The sequence below is a fragment of the Mauremys reevesii genome, linkage group 8 (assembly GCF_016161935.1).
Source record: "Mauremys reevesii isolate NIE-2019 linkage group 8, ASM1616193v1, whole genome shotgun sequence".
In the NCBI taxonomy this organism is placed as follows: domain Eukaryota; kingdom Metazoa; phylum Chordata; order Testudines; family Geoemydidae; genus Mauremys; species Mauremys reevesii.
Window position 1 is genome coordinate 101,859,666 of NC_052630.1, and position 23,614 is coordinate 101,883,279.

General features: G+C 45.5%; 1 protein-coding gene across 1 annotated transcript in view; it reads left to right on the plus strand.

The window, feature by feature from the left end:
- Positions 1-414: 414 nt before the first annotated feature.
- The window catches only part of TRABD2B (TraB domain containing 2B), a 383,471-nt gene continuing 360,271 nt past the window's right edge, over positions 415-23,614 (plus strand). Inside the window, exons 1-2 of the mRNA XM_039483378.1 lie at positions 415-558; positions 2,148-2,708. Coding sequence (XP_039339312.1) covers positions 451-558; positions 2,148-2,708 — 669 coding nt within the window. The 5' untranslated portion in view covers positions 415-450. The remainder of the gene's footprint in view (positions 559-2,147; positions 2,709-23,614) is intronic.

A 23,614-nucleotide genomic window follows, 5' to 3' on the forward strand; every position in this document is an offset into this window, starting at 1 on the left:
GCCTCCTCGCTGCGCGCGTGTGTGTGTGTGCTATTGACATGCTGACATGCTGATCAGTACCCGCCTTCCTGTGCCTGTTCAAATAGCAATCACCAAATCCATCCTCACCAGCGAGGCTCCAACCCCCCCGCCTGACAAGCTCCCACCGCCTTCCCAACGCCGAAACACTGCTCCGGCCAGCTCAGAAGTGGCTCCTCGGCTCTGCAGAAAGAGCATGGCGGAGGCTGGGGATCAGGCGCAAAGCCGGGCTCGTCCTCCGCGGAGCCTTTCACCGTCTGACAAGCCCTGAGCAGCGCGGGGGGCTCCAGGCGCCGGCTCCGGCTTTGCACTTGCCACCTGCGGACGGGACGGGCAAAGTTTGTTTGAATAACAAGACCAGGGGCAGGGGAAGGGGGCGGGGGGTAGGATCCAGAAAAGCCACCGGGGAAGGCTCAGCTGGGAAGAGGCAGGATGCGACCCAACCTGGCGCTGATCTACTTCATCTTCGGGGGGCTCCTGCCAGGCGCCACGTCTAGGACGAAGCAGATGGACCCCGGGCCATGTGAGCTGCCCCGATCGGTGAGCTGCTCCCCCTTGCCCCAGCCTGCGCCCCGCGCCCCGGCTTCACCCCAAGCCCCAGGATACTATCAGGCGATCCGCAGTGGGGGGCTGGCCCTCTGCCCGGCAGTCTCCTTCAGGTGCCGGGGGGGGGGGTCATTGCTCCTTTGTATCCTCCCCGCCCAAATCGGCCCCCGCTCCCAGGGCCTGGAGACAGTCCCATCCCAGCCCCGCTTGCTTCCCTCTCCTCGGATGGACCAGGGCTCGGCTGCGGGGGGACAGGATGGTTGCCCAGTTTGCTCAGGGCACGCCAGCTCCCAGGCACTTTCTGCCCCAGGAGCCCTGCAGGGAGATGGGGCTGGGCTCCGGCTGCTCCACGGCAAAGCTCGGTGGGGGGGGGCGGGGTCTGATCACTACAGCCCAAGGGGGTCACTGTCCCTCTGTCTGCCTGGCTGGATCCACACACCCAGCGCTCCTGTGCAGAGAGCCCACCCAGCTGCATCTCTACACCCCCGGGGCAGTGCCTCTAGGCAGGCACCACGTCCACACGGCTGTGCGAATGGCTGAGTGCACACAGGTGTAAACATGCAAGTTCTGTGTGTCGAGTTGGTACCTGGGTGTAGATACATGCAGATTAAATACAGTTTCTCTGTACGTCTTTCCATAGCTACACACTGCCTCTCCTTCGCACTGTGCGTATATAGGTGCACATATAGCTTCTGTATATACATTTCATCTAGCTAGACATCTATGTGGCTCTAGCCATCACCACATTTTTTCTGTATGATTACATGCTAATTATGCAGAGACACGTGTCTATATAACCATAGAAACAGATAAATACAGTTACTGAAAAGGGATCCATTTTTATGAATTTGCCAAGGTGCCAGTTAGATTTTAAAGCCGAAATCTAACAAGCTAGGTTTGCTAATTGGATAAGTGTTATAGCCAACATAGAATGGACTCTATTTTATTGAATGCAGGGAGCGTTCACTTACTAATTTTAAGGCTGGATTCCTTTCAGGGCCACTTTGAACTTGAACTGCATTTCTCAAATCTACTTGCTTATTCATAACTAACCAACAATTTATTAATTCGCCCAGAACCGCATTAGTACAGAATCAACAGTTCATCACTCAGGTGGAGACAGAACGAGGTGTTGGGTGCGCACTGCACACACAGCACCGTCTTGCAAGCAACTATCACAGACTAGAGTTGAGTTATCCCAAGGAACAATGCAGATGACAAGATTTCTTATTCAGATAGGTACAGGCACAGACACTGTATTTTATCTGTCCCTGTATATTATAGGAGTTCAGTGTGTATATACCTGGAGTGTGTGTTTGTGTGCACATACGTACGGAGACAGTTTATGGATGGTTTATCTGTGTTGCGTATGGATCTATGCAGATAGACCGTTGTGGTGTATATCTCATAGACATCTCTACTGAGGCTATGTTGTTGTAGGTATAGTGTGTGCAGCAGAGTTGCTGTATATAAAATTCTCTCTCTCTCTCTCTCTCTCTCACATGCTGTCCTGTGGTTTTGCTGGCACTGTGCCTCGTCCCCAAAATGGACTGGCTCTGACTCTGTCTCTCCCCCATCCCCAGCAGGGAGAGCTAAACTCCTTCTTATGGACCATTCGCCGGGACCCCCCGGCCTACCTGTTTGGCACCATCCATGTGCCCTACACGCGGGTGTGGGACTTCATCCCGGAGAACTCCAAGGCAGCGTTCCAGGCCAGCTCCAGCGTGTTCTTCGAACTGGACCTCACTGATCCCTACACCATCTCAGGCCTGGCCAGCTGCCAGATGCTGCCCCACGGCGAGAACCTGCAGGACGTGCTGCCCCGAGAGCTCTACCGCCGCCTCAAGCGGCACTTGGAGTATGTCAAGCTGATGCTGCCACACTGGATGACCCCAGACCAGCGGGGCAAGGGGCTATACGCTGACTACCTCTTCAATGCCATCGCCGGCAACTGGGAGCGCAAGAGGCCCGTCTGGGTGATGCTGATGGTCAACTCCCTGACAGAGACGGACATCCGCTCCCGAGGGGTGCCGGTGCTGGACCTCTACCTGGCCCAGGAGGCCGAGCGGATGAAGAAGAGGACAGGGGCTGTGGAGAGGGTGGAAGAGCAGTGCCACCCACTGAATGGGCTCAACTTCTCCCAGGTAAGGGGGGCTTGGGCCCCTGCGATTCTCTGTCCATCCCAGCAGGGGGGAGGGAAACTGACCAGCACCAGGATAAGGGAGCTCAGGAAGACAGGGCATGAGCCAAAGCCCTTTAGAACAGGCCCTCAGCAACCCAATGCAGCGATCAAGTGACATAACACTGATGGTGCTGTGTATCTGCGGAGGTGACGCTTTCCCGCTGTATGTGCATGGGATAGCCACCACAACACCATTGTGTACACACACACACACTCTCTGTCTCTCTCTCTCTCTCTCCTGCATGTGATATTAGGGAGCCAGAGGCACCGAGATGTGGTGTCCAGAAATTTGTAATATGCAAGGGAATGTGTCAAACCTAGTATTGAATTTCTGCAGCAACTTGATAAAAAAGTTTTTAACACCATCCTCTCATTCCCTGCAACTCAGAAGTAAAAATGTGAACTGAATTGATGGGGGGCGGAGGGAGTTTTAATGTCATTTTCAGTGTGTTTAATGTTATGCAAACTGCTTGGGTGTTCTTACTTTATTATTCCACGTCTAAAGAAATGGACTTTCATATAAGCTGTTGTGTACTGAGATCAGTTGAATTTTCATTTCTTGAATCTGCAAGGGGGGGGGGGGGTTGTGAAGAGGAGGTGAAGCTTGGAAAGTGAAGGACAGATTAAGGAGCAAGTGTTGGTGTAGCTGGAATCCAGAATGTCTCTTTCTGTTGGTAATTCAGCTTTCTAAACCAAATGTCAAGCCAGGATCGATTTCATGTTAGTGGACTAGCAGAAATACATTCACAGCTCTTGACGTTGCTTTGTGAAACTGTCAAATTAGAAATACTGGAAATTCTGAAAAGGAGCAAAAAGAGTGGGCGGGGGAAATATTCCAGAGAAAATCATGACTTACAATTACAATGTATCTTCTTTTTTTTTTTTTAACCGGCTTTCATCATTACTGTTAGTGCAACTATTTCCTGTCCTACCCTGCTGTCCTTAGTTAAATAAAAAATCCTCAGTGACTCTTTAAGTGGAGAAATTGTCACCAAGTGATGCATTTTTCAAAGATCTAACGGGGGTTTTGCTTTACAGGGGAAAAAAAATCACTTTTTTTTTCTTTTAGCAAAAATAAAGTCCTTTAATGTTCCCAGTTGTAAGAGTGTACACAGAGTATATAGATTTCCCACAGCAAATCAGCGAGAGCCTGGGCTCTGAGAGCATGGAAAGTATAGTCTGAGTTGTTAAAAAAATTCTTATTTCTAAACCAAAAACTACAGACATCTGGTGTTTTTTGACAAGGAATTTGCTTCTCCTTTTCCTTCAAAGAGTTAATTGCCTTTTCTTCTTGTTGACCACATACTTCTTTAAAACCGAAGTCTCAATAATTAACCACGGTACCCTCCCAATATTGATCCGATCCTGGTTGGCTGTAGTAGGTCAAATAGTACTTAAAATAAAACACATGAAAGACCTTAGTTAAAAAACTACACTTGGAAGCTTTTTAAATGTGAATCATATTACACATTTTTGTGTGTGTGAGGGAAAGAGAATTGCAAAGAAATGTTCTTACCATAGTACTCAGGGGATGGGAATCCAACTTATTTTTCTTTTAGTCACTAATTTTTAACATGTACATAGAATCCCCCTTCCTTTAAAAAGAATTAGGACTATTACCTAGTTAGTAAAAGAGTTGTTTTATAGACCGTAAAGGGGAGATTTATGGAAAATTCTGATGTTTATTAACAAAATGTTAGGTTTTGATGATTATGGATTGTTGATGTTACTACGAAAACAGGTCACCATTCACGAGTTACTTTAAAAATATGATTTTATTTTGCTTGACGCCACTTCTGGAAAGGTGGCCATCAAAGCGACGTGAGACAAAATTAAGTAAAACACACCAGAGAACTCTTTACTTGCTTCCTTTAAGGTGAATACATTCTGGCACCTGGCAAATTGTTTGGCGGTAGTAATTTGTAATGTTATCACACTGTCTAGCAGTCCCACTGCTTGGGGTATTCCTGTGCTAATTGAGAGGAGTGGGTTCCTTTATCTGAGTTTCTTCTCTTAATTCTAAATCTTGGAGTCTTCCGTTAGACACACATAATTAAACATACTAAAAATGGAAATCAGAAATTGATCAGTTCATGTGTGTGTGGTTTGAGAACATCTGCGCTAAATTACACTCCCAAATCTGCTAAGGGCATCAGCGCTTCTTACCTGCTTTCAGCATTACTGTAATATTGCATATGAGAATATTTGGAAATCAAGTCTTGTAATTGTGCCTCATTTGAACATCTCTGTGCTTTTTGTTTTCCAGGGAAAAATCCAGCATGATTCCCTTAGTAAGTTTAAAACTATAGTCATTGGCTTTCTCCCTGTCCAACCCCCCGCACCCTCAAATCTGAAAGGCAGCTTTGTGTTACTGAAAATTTTGAATAGGACTTTGTACACCAAATCCATTAATCTGATACCATGAGGAGGGGGAAATCAAGAAGTGATCACCCCATTGTACTTGGTTTCGATTGTTTCTGAAAGAAATGGGAGGTTTTTGCATTTTTAACCAGGAGTGTTCCATGCCTGGAGTTCCTTCAATTTGTGAATCGTTTTATCCAGATGAGAAAATTAAGATGTACAATGTCACTGATTGCTTCTTTGAGAACATACGTGGTATATCATTTTCCCATTGTGCACCTTGGCAATATAACGTTCATAGTCTGACCCTCCCTTCCGCCTGGAACTTCTGCATAGTATTCCCTGCTGATATATGGAGACCGTGTGGCTAATATACTGCAGCTTTATCATTGATTTTAATTGCCTTCTAAGTGTTCTTGAGACTGAGAGGGGCCCAATCCAGTATTTACAAGCACCCACAACTCCTAGTGACTTCAGTGAGAGTTTTGGTTACCCACGAAATTCAGGATTGGGCCCTGGATATATGTAAGTTCTAGCACTAGCAAACAACACAGTGCATCACCTGGTGGTGAAAGTTTCTAAATCCAAGTGTGATATGTAAAGGTGGGTCAGAACCTCAGAATCCGAACTTTCACAATCCAGGAATATGATTCAGAACTATATGGATCCATCTTAGTAGCTTTGATTAGGAGTGAAGTTTTTGGGCAATAGCTCAAAGGTTTGGTGCCTACATCCCTTTGAGGATCTGGGCCTGAGTTATTAACAGACACTGCCCTGAATCGCCAAGCTCAGGTCCTGCTTCACGTCCATATTTTGAACTCCCCCATGTCTTGTGGACGTGTATGGAATCTACATTTCCAGTCCAGGCCCATCTCTAGTTTTTAGGCTCCTAGCCCCAGATCAGGACGTTATGTGGCAAGGGGTGAGGAAAGGCAGCCACATGAATGCCAATGGGAGCAGAAGTGATTTGCCCACAAATGTTCCATGGGGTTAGAGAGAGGAAACTGCTTCTTGGGGTTCCAGAAGGAGCAGTATCTCCTGGTGCTCTTGGGACCCCACTGTCTAAAAGCTCCATTCTAGTTATAACAAGGGCTTTCCAGGGGCTAGGAGGGCGGCTGCCGATTTGGGCAGGGGGTGCGGGGCGGGGGCGGGCGCGCCGGCGCGCTCGCTGTCGGGACCTCTGCTGAGGTGTGTGCGCGGAGAGTGCGGGCGGAGGGCGGGGCAGGGGGCGGCTGGCGGATCTTCCGCAGTCATGCGAGCGGAGGGTCCAGCCGGGAGCAGCGCGCCCTCCCCCGCAGTCATGCCTGCGGAGGTCCACCTGCCGCAGGACCCAGCAAACCCTCCGTCATCATGCCGCGCGGAGGTCGAGCCGCCGCGCGCGCCGCCTGCGGCAAAAATGCGCCAAGCGCGTGCTTGGCGCGCTGGGGTCTGGAGCCGGCCCTGTTTCCAGGAAGCTAAAGTACCTGTTTGATTTCGGGTAGAGGTGGGCCCGACCCCACACCTGATCATGCTGACATTTGGGGAAGTTCACATCCAGATTTGGATCTGAACTTTGCAGCCGGCTCCTAACTCTGCAAGGGGACCTGGGTGAAATCAGGTGTCCATTAAAACCAATGAGGCTGTTGCCATTGACTCAACAGAGCCAGGATTTCACTCCTGTATCTGAGCACCCCGATTCCCGGGGAAGATTTGCAACTTTGCTGCTCGGTTCTGTCTCTAGACATGGAACCCAGCATGATTGCCAAGAAGGTATTTACTCCCCGCCCTCTAATTCATTCCTATATATTATCCACTTCACTCTCTTTCATCTCTCATCACTAGTTCTTTGTCCACACAGTTAATCCACATTCAGCTGGTGGCCAAGCCTTTCGTTACTATGCTTCCTGTTTGCAAAGTAGCCTTGCTAAAGACCCAGTGTTGTCCTGAGGATTTTAAACCTCTCCATACATGGGAAATAACACTGATTGAACGAAGGCCGTGTTCATTAGCCTCAAGATGTCTAGGTTTTCCTTCTTAGTCCTGAATCTGATTGTTATCTGGATTGTATCACTGCAAGATGTTGGGGGGTAAGTTAAACGAGAGACGTAATATCAAACTGTAATTGATTGGATCAGAAACCGCCCGGAAGAAAGGAGCTCTAGATAGTGCCAGATCAAACTTCACACTTAGCTAGTCTCTTCCTTTCATTTCTCTTCCCCCCTCGCTCGCTGCACAAATAAACATTGTTTTCCTACTTCCCACCAAGGAGAGTCAGAATTAAGTGGGAGAAATGACTTTTGTTAACAAAGTCAGTCTTCATTTCCCAGGTCCTGCTGTTCCATCAAACTCTGGGACATGGCAGCTCTGATTACGCGATTGATAGGATTACAGAGACTACAAGTGCTGTTTAATAAAAGGGCTATGGGTGGTCCATCATGTTTGGCCGGTGACATCTATCCGCACTCTTTACGTTGGGCCCTGAATAGCAGAAATACTAATATACAGACATGAAATATTATTATACAGACAGGGCAATATTTTGGTATGCCTAGCATTCCTCCCCCGCCTTTTTAAAAAAGATTAAAGATTTTTGCATCTACAAGGGCCATCATCTTCAGATGGTACAAATTGCTGTAGCGCTGATTTCAGTGGAGCAATGCCAGTTTACACCAACTGACGACCTGGCCCAGTTTAAAACAAAGAACAGATGAAAAAGTTAAAATGTTTAGAACTGGGCAAAATGTTATTGATGAAAACGCTTTTTCCTTTGGGGGGAGGGTTGTGTTGGTGGGAAACTGGGATTTTGACAAACAATTTTTCTCTCTCAATTTTTTTTCCCCAACAACAATAAAGCCAAAAGCCCTAAATATTTCAGATATTGGTGGTGGAATACCAGAAGATTTTTGGTCTACTTTTGCCAAAAGCTCCTCCCCCCCAAAATAAATAAGTTTTAGTCTGTTTTATTTTTTGAAGAAAACCTGACTTTCTCGGGTGTGCGTGTTGGGGGGAGGGGAGGTGTAATTTTCCAGTGAGCTCTATAAAATTCATAATGAAAAGGCACAAGGCAAAATTAAAATTATTCTGTACTGTGTGTGTGCTGCAAAGAGCTCACAAGATGGAGTCACTTTAAAACCTGCACTAGGCAACTGTTTAAGATAAAAATATGTACTCAAAAAAGAAATCAGTAGCTGCTACTAATAGTTATACCCCAAGTTATGAAAACCTGAAAGATTTATAAAATGTAATTTACTTTTTCATACGGATCTCTAGGGCTATGCTGTTTTCCAACTTGAGACCTTTCTTTTGCGTCCAGCTCTGGCATCATGCCTATAAAAGAAAAAGTCAGCCAGTTAAAGATGGCTTGCAGGGCAATTGTCAATTAATCTACAGCATTGATATTCAATTGCAAATGTATATAACAGATTGTATATACTTGGTTGTACCACTTTACTCACCCCCACAAACCTTCATATATTGCTCAGGTTAGAATCATACAATATTAGGGTTGAAAGAAACCTCAGGAGGTATCTAGTCCGATTCCCTGCTCAAAGCAGGACCAACACCAACGAAATCATGCCAGCCAGGGCTTTGTCAAGCCAGGCCTTAAAAACCTGTAAGGATGGAGATTCCACCACCTCCCTAGGTAACTCATTCCAGAGCTTCACCACCCTTCTAGTGAAATAGTGTTTCTGAATATCCAACCTAGACCTCCTCCACTGCAACTTGAGACCATTGCTCCTCGTTCTGTCATCTGCCACCATTGAGAACAGCTGAGCTCCATCCTATTTGGAACCCCCTTCAGGTAGTTGAAGGCTGCTCTCAATCCCCCCTCACTCTTCTGCAGACTAAACAAGCCCAGTTCGCTCAACCGCTCCTCATAAGTCATGTGCCCCAGCCCCCTGATAATTTCCGTTGCCCTCTGCTGGACTCTCTCCAATTTGTCCACATCCTTTCTGTAGTGGGGGACCCAAAACTGGATGCAATACTCCAGATGTGGCCTCACCAGTGCTGAATAGAGGGGAATAATCACTTCCCTCGATCTGCTGGCAATGCTCCTACTAATGCAGCCGAATATGCCCTTAGCCTTCTTGGCAACAAGGGAACACTGCTGACTCATATCTAGCTTCTTGTCCATAAGCCCCTGTCCTGCAGTCACATTTGCTGGGGTGGATCCCTTCATATTGGAGGGGTCTTGATTAGTGGATCCATTGGTAAGATCAGGGTCTCAGTTTGCAACCTCTTCAGGTCAAGGATTGGTTCTCCATGTGTTTTCACGGCACCTCATACAATGGTGCGCTGATCCTGATGGGGGCACTTGAACATTTATTTAAATATAGACATCAAATAATAATCATTGTTGCAGGGCCAAATGATGGATGAAGCCAGGGGGAGCGGTAAGAAGTGATTTATTCGGTTACAGCATCCAGACCGCTCGTTCCCCTCCGCCTCGCGACCAACGATGTGATCCCCGAGTTATGGTGACAGCATCTTCTCTTGGTACCTGCCGTATCCCCTACCTTCCCAATCATCCTTTTGTTTCCTAATATGGTGAGGATTACCCCTTCCCGGACCCGACCTGTTTGATCCCTATTAGGGAGAGGCTACCTTTCCCTGGACCCTACCCATTCAATTCCTTATATCGCGCGTTTTGAAGCCTATTTTACTGGCAGCAGATTGGGTAACCGAATAGCCTAATTTATGGTAAGGCCCCAGATTAGGGAACTTGCGGCTTAATTTGCTACTCCTGAGGCAATACTTGTATTGCCTTTTTTCCTGTATGACGGGGGGCCCCCATGCAGCTGAGGGTCCTCTTGCTTCCAAGCCGGGGTTTCTGCAGAGAATTATGAAGGCAGACGCTTATGCCTGGATCCGGCCTTCAGCTCCCTAGGCCAGATCCAGCACTGAGACCCCCTTTATTCCCACACCCACAATAATAACAGCTGATATCAATGCCATTTTGTTTCCTATTTGGAGTTCACTCACTGTATTGCCTAGGAGTCTAGCCGCCCAAGATCAAGAAATATGAAGCTCTTTTAGGCAGCCACCTTCTCTTTTTTACTCTGTTTGTACAGCATCTAGCACCCTGGGGTCCTGGTCTGTGGCTGGTGTTTTACACCCGGGCGAGTTTTGCCTGTAGCTCTCCCTTATTCACGCACCATGGCTGTGGTTGGATTTCAATCCTTCGGTGGAGTCTCTACATCCCACATGATCTACACTGCTGAGAACTTTTAAACCACGATCCGATGTTCTTCTAAAACATCTGCTCTCGGAATTATTTTGGAGGACGGTCTCCGGGCCTGTGTTATACAGGAGGTCAGTCTAGATGGTCCCTTCTGGCCTCGGGATCTATGAAACGCTCCCTTAAAAACACCAGGGGCAACTTTCTGTGCTCTGCTACATCTCCCAGGGCTCTGTCCCAGAGACCCACCAATGACTAGACTTCAGAGTCAGTGGGGATAAGGGACTAAATGGGTGAAGGGGTCAATCTGTATTTGATTCTGGCGCTCTTGAAGGAACACTGAATAATGATGAAATGGATGTTGTTTGGTTTTATATTTTGTTAATCAACCCCCCTGCCTCCTCCCCTGATATCAACATATATTTAAAACAAGGGTTCCCAGCCTGGCAATTGTGACTCTCAGGGGAGGCTGAAACAAGGGTCAGGGACCTTGCATTTCCATCCTGCTAAACTGGAGGGAGATTCTGGTCACCAGGTTCCACGATCCCCTGAAATGGCAAAGGCTGAATGCCACCAATTTAAAGCAATTTTGTGAAAGGGAAGTGTTCTAATTTCCCTGGGTGAAAGCCAGCTATAGTGCAGAGCCTATGCAAATCTTCCCTCTCACCCACCGACTTCACCACTGTGCTTAGGATCCACGAGGCAGAAGTGCCTAGACAGATGGTAGGGGTGGGGTGGGGAGGAGCCAGTTATATCTTCTGTGTGCCATGAAGGTTGGCTGCTCCAAGCCAGCATGGGGAACAGGAGACCAGAGGAGTGACGCGAGGCACCATTATGCAGAGCCAGTGGCCCTAACACATCACACGGCATGGCATGAAGATGCTATGGCTTCTACTCCAGGGCTAGCAACTGCAGAGAGGTTAAGCTACAGACTCTTTCTTTGGTGTCAGATTGGTTCTCTTGTGCTTAGCCCCGTCGGCAAATCTCTGGCCTAAAATAACCCGTCAGCGTCCCTCTGAACTAGTGCTCCCGATCAAGGGAGACTTTGCCGTAGCCAGACAGGACGATCTCCCGTTCGCGCAGTTGAGTATTGAAATGCATCAGACCGATCCATCGGCACTGGGCGGTATGTTAGAGGCACAGTGGCATGCAATGGAAACACGGGGTACTCTGCAGAGACAAGTATCAGCGGGGTATCCGGGTTAGTCTGGATCTGTAAAAAGTGACAAAGAATCAGTCTAGAGATAACGAGGTTAGTTCAGTCAGGGAGGATGAGGATCGAACTAACCTCGTTATCTCTAGACTGATTCTTGCCTGCATATTTATACCTGCCTCTGGAAATTTCCACCACGTGCGACTGACGAAGTGGGTATTCACCCACGAAAGCTTATGCTCCAATACTTCTGTTAGTCTATAAGGTGCCACAGGACTCTGCTGCTTTCTGCAGAGACAGGCCACCTTGTTAGACGGTGCATCGCTCTGTTGAATGGGAACTGAAAAGATTTTTCTGACCACTCCAGAGTCCACTTTCCTCTGACGTTTGCTATTGCGCAGCAATCCCTGATCTATTCTGGAGGCCAGCGATGCCACGTCTATTGCAGGAGGCAACTCTCGTTTTTAAAACTGCACATCCGGGAAGGGGGGGAAATGTATCCATCCTCTTATTTGGGCAGCATGCTCATTAGGGCAGGGACCGGCTTTTTATTTTGTTTGTGCAGTGCCTAGCGCGGTGGGATCCTGTTCCATGATTGGGGCTGCAGGGTACTGCTGCAATACAAATAATTAAGAATCCTCTGTGTCTGTAGAGGGCCTCTTGGGAGCAGAAATGGTATAATTTTGCTGTGTGTGTGAGGCAAGCATGCCCCGCTGTACAACCCTGAGCCCTGGTACCCAGAGCCTGACTGTGCAACTGTGCATGGGTCAGGTGACAAGATTTTGCAAAGGGTCGTCAGAGCGCTCCTTCACCCACTGGAGTAAAGGCACCTGGGGAGATGACTCCTCCCCCCAGCTGCCTGCCGCACTGGGGATATGGGCCCAGATCCACAAAGGTACATCGGCTCCTAACTTCCACTGATTTCAGTGGAGGTTAGGCCTCTAAACACAATGTTGTGTTTAGACCTTAAGAACCTCAATTCAAGTACAGTTCAACCTCCAGCCCTCAGTGAAATCTTTAATGGTCTTCCCTCAGTCCCTGGTGGATAGCAGTCTACGTTATAAAGCCAACCCACATCATTCCGGCTGGCCAGTGGTTCCTGTACTGAAATGATCTTAAGCAAGGGCACTAATTCACTTCGTGCTCCCGCTGGGACTGGGGTCTGCAGCAGAGCTCTTGGCAAGGCAGGGCTGGGAACTTCGGCGTGATATACTGTGCTGGAGCCGGCAGAACAGGCTTCCCCTGTAATGCACTTCAGGTTCCAATCCCGCTATCATTCACCTCTTCGCTTTCTATACCAACCACAGACAATGAGCCATGTGAAGGAGAAATATTGGTTAATCCATGCCTAGATTTAATAAATAGGTAGGATTTACCCTGCCTGTCTATTGGCTTTATTGCATGCTTTACCAGGGCTGTCTCTCTCTCTCTCCCCCTCCCCCCACAGTATTACACACACACAGTGATTATACACACACAGTGATGACATTTGACAGCATGAGTATTGATTACACACACACACACACACCCCATTTAAGAAGAATTTCAAAGGTGACCAGTGATTTGGGGTGCCTCCGTTTCTGACTACCCAACCCAGGAGACTTTAAAGGGGCCTCGTTTTGAGCCAGCCCCCATCTGCTGAAAACCAGCCCCCTTGAACATGTGGCAAGTAGGGTATTCAGCATCATTAGTCGCTTTTGAAAGTCTTGGCCTAAAAGGTTTGAAAAGAAGCCAAACTCATAACAAGACTGAAATCAAAGGGGATGCATGAAAATACAGTATATTGGCAGTAGGGTGGACGGGCCATACGACTGAGGCAGGATAAGAAGACCTCATGCACCTTGGTTTAAGTTTACAACAAAACTTTGCTGAAGTTCAAGAAGTTGGCAGACCCTCTTTATTTTAATTTCCGTGAGTCTTTGTACGTCCAGGCGCCAGCCGCGATAGTGCCTAAGGTGATACAACAGTAGAGAGGCAACCAGAAGGAGGACATTTCAGAAATCTCACTTTTGAGCCTGTCCTCTGTGCTATATATTTCCAGCCCAGCTTTTCAGACCTAAGAGTTATGGATAAGCTTTTGTAACCCCATCCCAAATGTCTGGTGGCTTTCCTGAATCTCCAAACCTTCTAAGGATCAGTTTGTTAGAAGACATGTATTGAAGGATGGGAGAAACTGCTAGAGCTAAGTGTGATGGCCAGCACACTGGGGATTAAATTAGGGACTCCAGAGCTAAAGGCATGAGGTGCTACAGCTTTAGCTAAAGAGACAAGGCTCTGTAACTGAGACTCAGATTTCACACAGAGGAGGATCCATAGCACATACTCACCAAGGGGTTGCACAAACTCATCAAATACACTTCTGCCATCTTCTTCTTCTTCTTTAGATTTCCATCCTCTGCTCCCTCTAGTGTTCAAGTATGTATTGCAGCTGCTCACTCCTGCTCTGCTCATTGAGTTTCACATCTAACAATATTTTGAATCCTTACAAAGTCATAAATGCCTTTGCTGATGCCCCTGCAAATGGAACCTGGTCCAGAAGCTCAGATGTGAGTACGTGTAAATCACAGGTTAATTTCAGTCATCTTTCCTAGTGCTGGTTATTCTAACCATGTTCTTTAACATTTGCATTTCCACTTAGAGCATCTATGTTTCTATGAGGTCCTTGGAAAAAGCTTCTGTTGCAAGTCGTTTCATTATCATAACGTGATATAAATGGAAGCTGCTAAAGCCTATAAATTAAAACCATATGTCTGGCACTTTGGGATGGCACCACAGCATGGTGTTTGAATTGCGTAAATCCGTCAGCACAAATATTTTTGATATAAATGAATGGAAAGCTTTTACGTCTTCTTCAAATCTCCCATTATAAGACTGATTTAACATGGGTTTAAACACCCCATTCTCCAACACATACATGCCCATTACCTGAGTTAATTTTCTTTAAATTCTGCCATTCTGGCTAACTTTAGGGTAACTTTTATTTGTTTGTTTATTTCATTTAATGAATCCTACCGACGACCTTCACCCGAATACTTGAAGACAATGGGAGTTTTGCAATTGACTTCTTTAGACCCGGGAAAGCATCCCATATTTGTCGGGAGTGAGCAACCTTCCATTTATTCCAAATCCTGCAGTTCTTACTCCCTCAAAAACCTCCTTTAGAGTCTGTGTGGGGGCGGGAGGGACAGGCTGGGAAGGCAAGGTTTGCCTGAAAAAAGCCAGATGGAAACCCCCAGGAAATTTGCATGGTCAAACATAGAAGGAGTGAAACAAATGTCTATTTACCTACTTATCTGGCCCCAATTGCAATAGTATATGAATGCCTAAGTTTCATTAAAATATTATATCTTCACAACAACTTTGTGGGGCAGGGAGGTGTTATTTTTCCTCTTTCACAGATGAGGAGCTGAGGCACAGAGAGACTAAATGACTTGACCAAGGTCACATGGGAAGTCTGTAGCAGAGCAGGGAAATGAACCTGGTTTTCCCAGTCCCAGGAGTGGGCCCGAACTACTGGGCGAGCCTTCCCCTTGAGTAGAAATGAGGGGAAATTTTCTTACTTCTCATTTTCTTTTCTATATTTTGTTAACAAACATTTGGAAACAAAGGCCAGGATTTTCAAATGACCAGTGAGCTCGGGTGACTTCATTTTGGGGGGCCCATCTGGAGACTCGATCTTCAGAAAGTGCTGAGCCCCCAATCTCTGGAAATAGACCCCCTCCCAGGTGTCTCCACTTGAACTCCCAAAAACTGAAGCATCTAAAATCACCAGTCACTTTTGAGTGCCATACCAACATAGCATTGCTCACTGGATTCTAATTAATTTATTTATCTAATCTTTCTCCAGTGCCTCTCTATCCAGGTTCTTCTACTGTGCCCACTGCTGTTGTATTGGGATTCCTGTAGGGGACAAAATTACCCACAGTTCATGAAAACTAGAAAAGGAAACTGTCTACAAACAAAGTGAAACTGACCAGGCTGGTTTCATGTGCAGTGAAGTGCAAAAAAGTAAACAAATGGTCAATAGGTTGATTTTTTTTTAAAGACCTTTCCATTTTCATAAGTTAGCTTGCTATTCGTAACAAAGGGGAGAATATTTCCTTATTTAAAGATTTTATATCTTGACTGCATATTGCCAATATTTTAGAAACTGCATTAACGCTTATAACTAGCCTAATGACTTATCATATTTGTTGGCAACTACGGTTGCTAACTGATACTGATAACTCGCGGTATGCTTTCTGCAACTAAGCCATTTTTGTTTCCTTTTGATTTTTTTCCGTGGACATTTCCTATTACAGGATATCTCAGTGCTCTGAGCATTGGCCTGCTAAACCCAGGGTTGTGAATTTAAGCCTCGAAGGGGCAGTTTAGGGATCTGGGGCAAAAATCTGTCTGGGGGATTGGTCCTGCTTTGAGCAGGGGGTTGGACTAGATGACCTCCTGAGGTTCCTTCCAACCCTGATATTCTACGGTTCTAAGATATCTATTCAATATTAGGCCAATGCAAAGCTCTCAGTATAAAGAAGATGCAAAGTCAGCAAAGGGAGTGAGAAAAATGAGACTCGAGAAACATAGCTGAGTTACTGAAGGCCTTTGTGTTTTCTGGCCTGTAGCTGATTTACAATGTTAAAACAATCAAGATAGTGAATTTTATTTCGCTAGTCAAATGTAATTGGAGTCACTGGGCCAGATTGCCAGCTGGTATGTATGGGTGTGGTTCTACTGATTTAAGTGGAGCCGTGTCCGTTTACAGGTGAGAATATAGTCCATGCATTGGGTAGCATGGATGTGGTCAGCAGGAATTATTGACTAAAGTGCAGTTGATTTCTGGTTTCTAGTAGTTATTTATGTTGTCTGGGATACCACAAAAGGACAAATGTTGATGAGATAATCATGCTAACTGCTAATTATACCATTTAATCACTTAGCAGGGTTAAATATGAAAGAGCAGGGCTTGATTTCTCTTCCCCATGTTAATGAGTAGAATGGAAATCAGAGAAGGACTTTTTCAAGAACATTTTTAAGAAATGAGTAATAAAGCAGCTCATCTAGAAATAGGCTTAACGGCAAATCAGGCTACCAGTCCTGTGTCATAGCCAGAATTATTCTGAAGTCATGTCTCCTTCATATGGTGTGTTCCAGAGAACGGTGACAGTCTGTCGACACAAAGAAATATGAGTTTGAGGTTAGTTTTTTCATTGCCAGTTTCATTGCTCAATAATGAAAACCCCCTCCAGAGTTCTGATGTATGTCCAAGGGAATGGGGCACTCATCTGGCCCTACGGGGGGATGATTTTGAACACAAGCAGGGTGGCTTTTTCTCAAAGGAGTGGCTTGGGGGAATAGGTTGGTAGTGGGATTTGAAGCTTCCCAATGCTAGATATCTAGCGTGACACCAATTCATGGGACAAAAACCTTGCTACCATTTGCTTGGTCAGTTTTCTGGGATGAATTGGTTGTCTCAGCCACTAAAATAGGTCTTGATGTCAACAAAAATCACTGGTGCTTATCATTACCGATTCTGGTGTTCTTGAGATAGAGCAAGGACTGAGTGGGCCTTGGAAACTGAGCTGCCATCTTTGATATGATGCCATCCAGGCTTAGTTATGTTGGTGGGATGAGGCCACCAGTGGGTTTTGCATTGTTCTGACCCCTGCTGTGCTATGGCAAAGAGGAGTCAGTCTGCAGGGTTGGCAGGCTGGCACCATTTGCCAAGAGTATATTCTCTTACAGTGATTTAGGCTGGGGTTAGGCTGTGGCTCTGGCGGTTCCCTCAGACATATAGTCTAGATGAGATTTACCCCCTTTTGTGTCCTGTATGTCCACAGACCACAACCAGAGAGTGGCACCTACCCATCCACCCCAGCATACCTTATAGGTCTGACCTAATATTTAGCAAAGTAACTTATATAAACCCCATTGCTGTAGTCTCTCACCATCTTTGATGTATCCTCACAATGCTCCTGTGAGGTAGGGACGTGCTATTAGCCTCGTTGTACAGATGGGGGACTGAGGCACAGAGAGACTAAGTGACTTGCCCAAGGTCACACGGGAAGCCTGTGGAGGAGCAGGGACTTCAAAATCTAAAGTGTAGTGCCCTAGGAACCAAGTGGGCATAGCTGACTGGCGCCTAAGAGGTCAATTGCTAGTAACCAGTGTCTTCCTTGCTGCTCCAAACAGTGTCCCATCTTAAGTTAGTTCCTCAAATGTTTTTTTTTTGAAATTCTAAATACAGAGCTCAATGTCGCAGTTTGTTTGTTTAAGGCAGTTATGTAAGTACCAGGCAGTCTAATTAGGCAAGTTAAACCATCTTGGAATAACTCACCCTTCTTGTCTGAGAGGAGAATTGAAAGGCCCAGGGCAGGAGTGTTCCTGGATTTGTGCTGTCGTCTGGCTGTGCGTTTGGTTTGTGGCAGTGACTTACTGCCTGCCTATGCTGACTGGCTCTTTACCCAGCTAATTGTATGAGGCCAAAGAGGTTTTTCATTATTAACTCAAGTGGCTTGGCTGTGAAACGAGACAGACTGTACAGTACATAACTCAAACTTGCTTGTAAAGGCATTAATTTCATTCTCAGTGAAGCAGGGTGTCCAGAGAGTTGTGAGCCTTTAATGTCTTTGCATCTGAAAGTCCCTCTCTCGAAATTGAATAATTTAGCCACAGCATTCACACTGGTTCTTGTCCCAGTAATGGAATAGAGCTCTATGTCTTAATATATAAGGGCCCTTCTGAAAAATAAACTGACTACTTGGAGCGCTCACTGGGTGTTACTTAAGATTGGACAAGCTCATGAGGAATTTAATGTGCAAAGCCCTGAGTCATTTATTGTCATGAATTTGAGAGAAAGCAGAGACACTCGATTCCACCCTGATACTGGTTTTGAGCCTTTAAAGTTTCTGGTTATCCGGGATCAGGGTCCCCCATGCACGCTTGGGTATTGAGAAATGTAAGAGGTGGGCCAGAGATGTCCTGTTCTGGCCACGCCTGGGTGCTGTCACTGAAGAGAAAAGATTCAAGTGTGATCTCTGGAAGAAGAATGCAAAAGAACCTCCAGAACTACTTGAGATTCCTGTCTGCCCTTGATCCAACATAGGCTTAATTTTGATTACACTGGAACGATTCTTTTATTAGGGGATTACAATGGCTTTGAATTGAGCTGTTGTGTAACGCACCAAGCAGCGATGTCATAACCCGTTGTACATTGTGGTTTGCTCACTCCGGGATTCGAGATGAGTCAAGGCACCAGTCATGGCCACAACTCGGGCCTGGCTCAGCAGTTCTCTTTGATACATCACTTGACGCACACCAGCTCAAGCCCTGGTTAGGCACAGTCATCACTGGTTAACAGGAAAGTCAGTACAAATAGCAAAGACCCGGATGAAATAAAATTCTTGACAGAAGCAGCAAAGAATCCTGTGGCACCTTATAGACTAACAGATGTTTAGCATCTGTTAGTCTATAAGGTGCCACAGGATTCTTTGCTGCTTCTACAGAACCAGACTAACACGGCTACCCCTCTGATACTTGAATTCTTGACAGGTGATTCCCAGAATCCACACGTAGCAGGTTGAGACTGTCACAGTGCTTTGTAGCATCACCCAGTTCAGAGACTCATGGGCATGTGGATAACCCCCCCCCCAACACACACACACACACTCGGTATTGGCATCTAACAAGCTGCTTATCCCTAGGCATTAATACGTGCCTCTAACCAGCTGTTTTAACCCTTTGTAGCTCCAAAAGAGCTATATAGCACACAGTTAGACCAGATGAAATACTCCAATAAATATTCAGTAGCGTTATCCCCATTGCAACCTACCAATATAACAGCGATGTCAATTGCATCAAGGTGCATCAATACCCACCACAGTCCCTCCTAAAGACGGCCCAGAAGGTACCTAAAGAAAACCAAGTCAGACACTGGTTCTCTGTTTCTTCGGTCTGTCCAGAATGGTATTTACACACTCTCTCCATTGCTGACCATGAAAAACACCATAAGCCACAAACCCAGGTCACAGATACTCCTCAGTGGCTGAATGGGCTTCTTTTGGGAAAAAAGAAGTAATGGCCATGTGATCAGGAAGTCACTGAGTTTCAGAGACAGTAGTTAGAATGAGTCTGTGGTTTATTATTGTGGGTTGGTGGTTTTTTGCTTTATTTTTCATTTTGGTTTCATTTGGAAAGTCGTCTCTGGGCGTGGGAGAATGCCAAGCCCCGTCCTGCGATAGGGATATTGATATTTATTTCCAGGACCCAGTCATAGGATTGGGATCCTGGTTACAAAGTGCAAGGTTCTTACTAGCACTCCTGTATATCATACCCTTATTGCCACCTCTAAAAGAAGGAAGCAAACTTGGTAGCTAAAAAGTGGTGGTGTAGTTATAAAGAGAACATGGATCAATTGTTTTCCGTTTCCTCTGAAGGTAGCACAAGAAGTATTCAGCTTAATTTGCAGCAAGGGAGGTTTAGGTTAGATATTAGTAAAAAAACTTCCTAGCTATAAGGGTAGTTAAGCCCTGAAACAAATTACCTAGAGAGGTTGTGGAATCTGTTAGTGGAGGTTTTTCAGAACAGGTTAGACAAACACCTCTCAGGGATGGCCTAGATTTACTTAACCCTACCTCAGCATGTGGGGACGGACTAGATCAGGGTTTCTCAAACTGGCATCTGTGGACCTGTGGGGGTCTGCGAGGGTGCTCAAGGGGGTCTGTGAGTCATGCCTGAGACCGCCAGCCCTGCTGATCAACTCCTCCTGCCCCCTCCCAGTACCTCCTGCACACTGCGGAACAGCTGTTCAACGGCATGCAGGAGGCACTGGGAGGGAGGGGGAGGAGCGGGGAGGTGGTGCGCTTGGGTGAGGGGGTGGAAAGAGGAAGGGCAGGGGTGGAGCGGGGGCGGGAAGAGGTGGGGCAGGAGGCGGGGCTTTGGGGGAAGAGGTGGAGTTGGGGCAGGGCCTGGAGCTGAGCAGGGGGCTTGGCGGTCTGCAAAATTTTTTAAATCAAAATGGGGGTCCTCGGGTTGCTAAAGTTTGAGAACTGCTGGACTAGATGGTCTCTTGAGGTCCCTTTCAGCTCTACAGTGGTATGATCCTGCGATATATAATCCGTCTCACAACCAACGAGGTGAGAAAAGGGTGTATTTTGTTTTGAGCTACAAAACAATCAGTCTTGGAAGCCTATTCACTTTGAACAGAGTAATGGGTGAGTCCAACAGGGTTTGTAGTGAGAGTTTTATGTAGCAAATCCAGGAGAACCATGAGATTTCTTTTATTTCAGCTTCCGATCTAGATGGGTAATACAAGGGAGTGCCTCAGAGGTGCCATTTTAGCGCTTTCAAATTCTGGCTAGAATGCGGAGCTGAAGAAATATGTGGAAAACAAAACCTAATGGGAACATGAGGGGCAAGGGAATACTCTGGTTATGATAGCAAGAACACAGGTGGATTGGCTGGGTCAAAGGCCACAGTGCTATTCCACAAGCATAGAACACAAGAAATGTTCAAGAATATAACCTATTGCCTGTGTATATCATGTCTTCTGTAATAACTAATTCTTAGTAGGTAACTGCCTGCTATTGTTACTAGCTAAAGGAGCTGCTCCTTTAGCTCAAGTTGTATTTGCTTATGGTTTATGGCTGAAACCCACGATGTTAATCCATTCTGGAAGGGAGTTACAGTTGTGATACGAGTAATGGAATGGTAAAGTCTAGCATCTCGAGGACTGCCAGAAAATACCCATAACGTTACCAGAATGCCAGCATTCCTAGTTTTCCATTGAGTTTTATCATGTGTTTTTTCTAGCAGAAAAAGACAATGAGGTAGTCATATCATATGATAACATCTTTTCCTTCCACTAGTATCTCAGAAAAATGTTAAACAGCAGCTACTATAGTTAGACATTTTTAAATCAGCCGATCTGGATGACTTGCATCCAAGAGTTTTAAAAGAGCTGGCTGAGGAGCTCTCTGGACTGTTAATGCTGATTTTTAATAAGCCTTGGAATACCAGGGGAAGTTCTAGAAGCCTGGGGGAAAAGCTAATGTTGTGCCAATATTTTTAAAGGCTAAATGTGCTGACCTGGATAATTCAAGGCCGGTCAGTCTGACATCAGTCCTGGGCAAGGTAATGGAGAGGGTGATATGGGACTTGATTAACAAAGAATTAAAGGAGGGGAATATAATTAATGCCAATCAATGTGGGTTTACGGAAAACAGATCCTGCCAAACTAACGATGTCTTTTTTGATGCAACTACCAGTTTGGTTGATAAAGATAATAGTGTTGATGTAATACACTTATACTTCTGTAACGCATTTGACTTGGTACCACATGATACTTTGATTAAAAAAACTAGATAAAATTAACATGGCACACATGAAATGGATTAAAAGCCGGTTAACCAATAGGTCTCCAAATGTAATTATAAAGGTGGAATCATCACTGGATGGGTGTGTTTCTAGTGGTGTCCCTTAGGGATCAGTTCTTGGCCCTACATTATTTAACATTTTTATTAATGACCTGGAAGAAAACATAAAATCGATACTGATAAAATTTGCAGCTGAGACAAAAATTGGGGAAGTAATAAATAATGTAGTGAACAGGTCACTGATTCAGAATGATCTGGATCGCTTGATAAGCCAGGCCCAAGCAAACAATATACATTTTAATATAGGCTAAATGTAAATGTATACATCTAAGAACAAAGAATGTAGGTCATACTTACAGGATGGGAGACTCTATCCTGGGAAGCAGTGACTCTGGAAAAGGTTTGGGGTTCACGGTGCATACGCAGCTCAGCATGAGCTCCTAGTACACTGCTGTGGCTTAAAGAGCGAATGAAATTCTTTGATGCATAATCAGGGGACTCTTGAGTAGAAGTAGAGAGGTTATTTTACCTCTGTATTTGGAACTGGTGAGACCTCTGCTGGAATCTTATGTCCAGTTCTGGTGTCCACAATTGAAGAATGATGTTGATCAATTGGAGAGGGTTCAGAGAAGTACCACAATAATGATTAAAGGATTAGAAAATATGCCTTAGAGTCTTAGACTCCAGGAACTCAATCCATTTAGTTTAACAAAGAGAAGGTGAAGGGGTGACTTGATTACAGTCTAAAAGTACATACATGAGATCATCAATCTAGCAGAGAAAGGTCTAACATGATCCAGTGGCTGGAAGTTGAAACGAGACAAATTCAGACTGGAAATAAGTGGTACATTTTTAATAGGGAGAATAATTAACAATTGAAACATGGTGAATTTCCTAACACTGGATTAAATTTCTTTTCTCAAAAATCAGCTGTAGGAATTATTTTTGGAGACATTTGATGGCCAATAAAGGAGGTAAGACTCAATGATCACAATGGTCCCTTCTGGCCTTGAACTCTATGAATACTTCATGAGTATGATTTGAGCACTAGTTGTTCAGACCAGGCAAAACACAAGTTGTCCTAAGTAGATTTTACCTTAGGTACTTGCTTAGGTAAGAACATAAGAACGGCCATACTGGGTCAGACCAAAGGTCTATCTAGCTCACTATCCTGTCTTCCAACAGTGGCCAATGCCAGGTGCCCCAGAGGGAATGAACAGAACAGGGAATCATCAAGTGATCCATCCCCTGTCACCCATTCCCAGCTTCTGGCAAATAGAGGCTAGGGACACCATCCCTGCCCATCCTGGCTAATAGCCATTGATGGACCTATCCTCATGAATTTATCTAGTTCTTTTTTGAAACCTGTTATGGTCTTGGCCTTCACAACATCCTCTGGCAAGGAGTTCCACAGGTTGACTGTGCGTTGTGTAAAGAAATATTTCCTTTTGCTTGTTTTAAACTTGCTGCCTATTAATTTTATTTGGTGACCCCTAGTTCTTGTGTTATGAAATGTAATAAATAATACTTCCTTATTTATTTTCTCCAGACCTATCATGATTTTATAGACCTCTATCATATCCTCCCTTAGTCCTCTCTTTTCTGAGCTGAAAAGTCACAGTCTTATTAATCTCTCCTCATACGGAAGCCATTCCATGTGGAGGATATATACATTATATATCACTCCACATGATGTGGAGGATATATACATTAAAGATTATGAAGTGCTCAGATCCTGCAGTCATGGAGTTCTATTACTATCTATGGTAAAATGCTACCATAGATAGTAATAGAACTCCATGACTGCAGGATCTGAGCACTTCATAATCTTT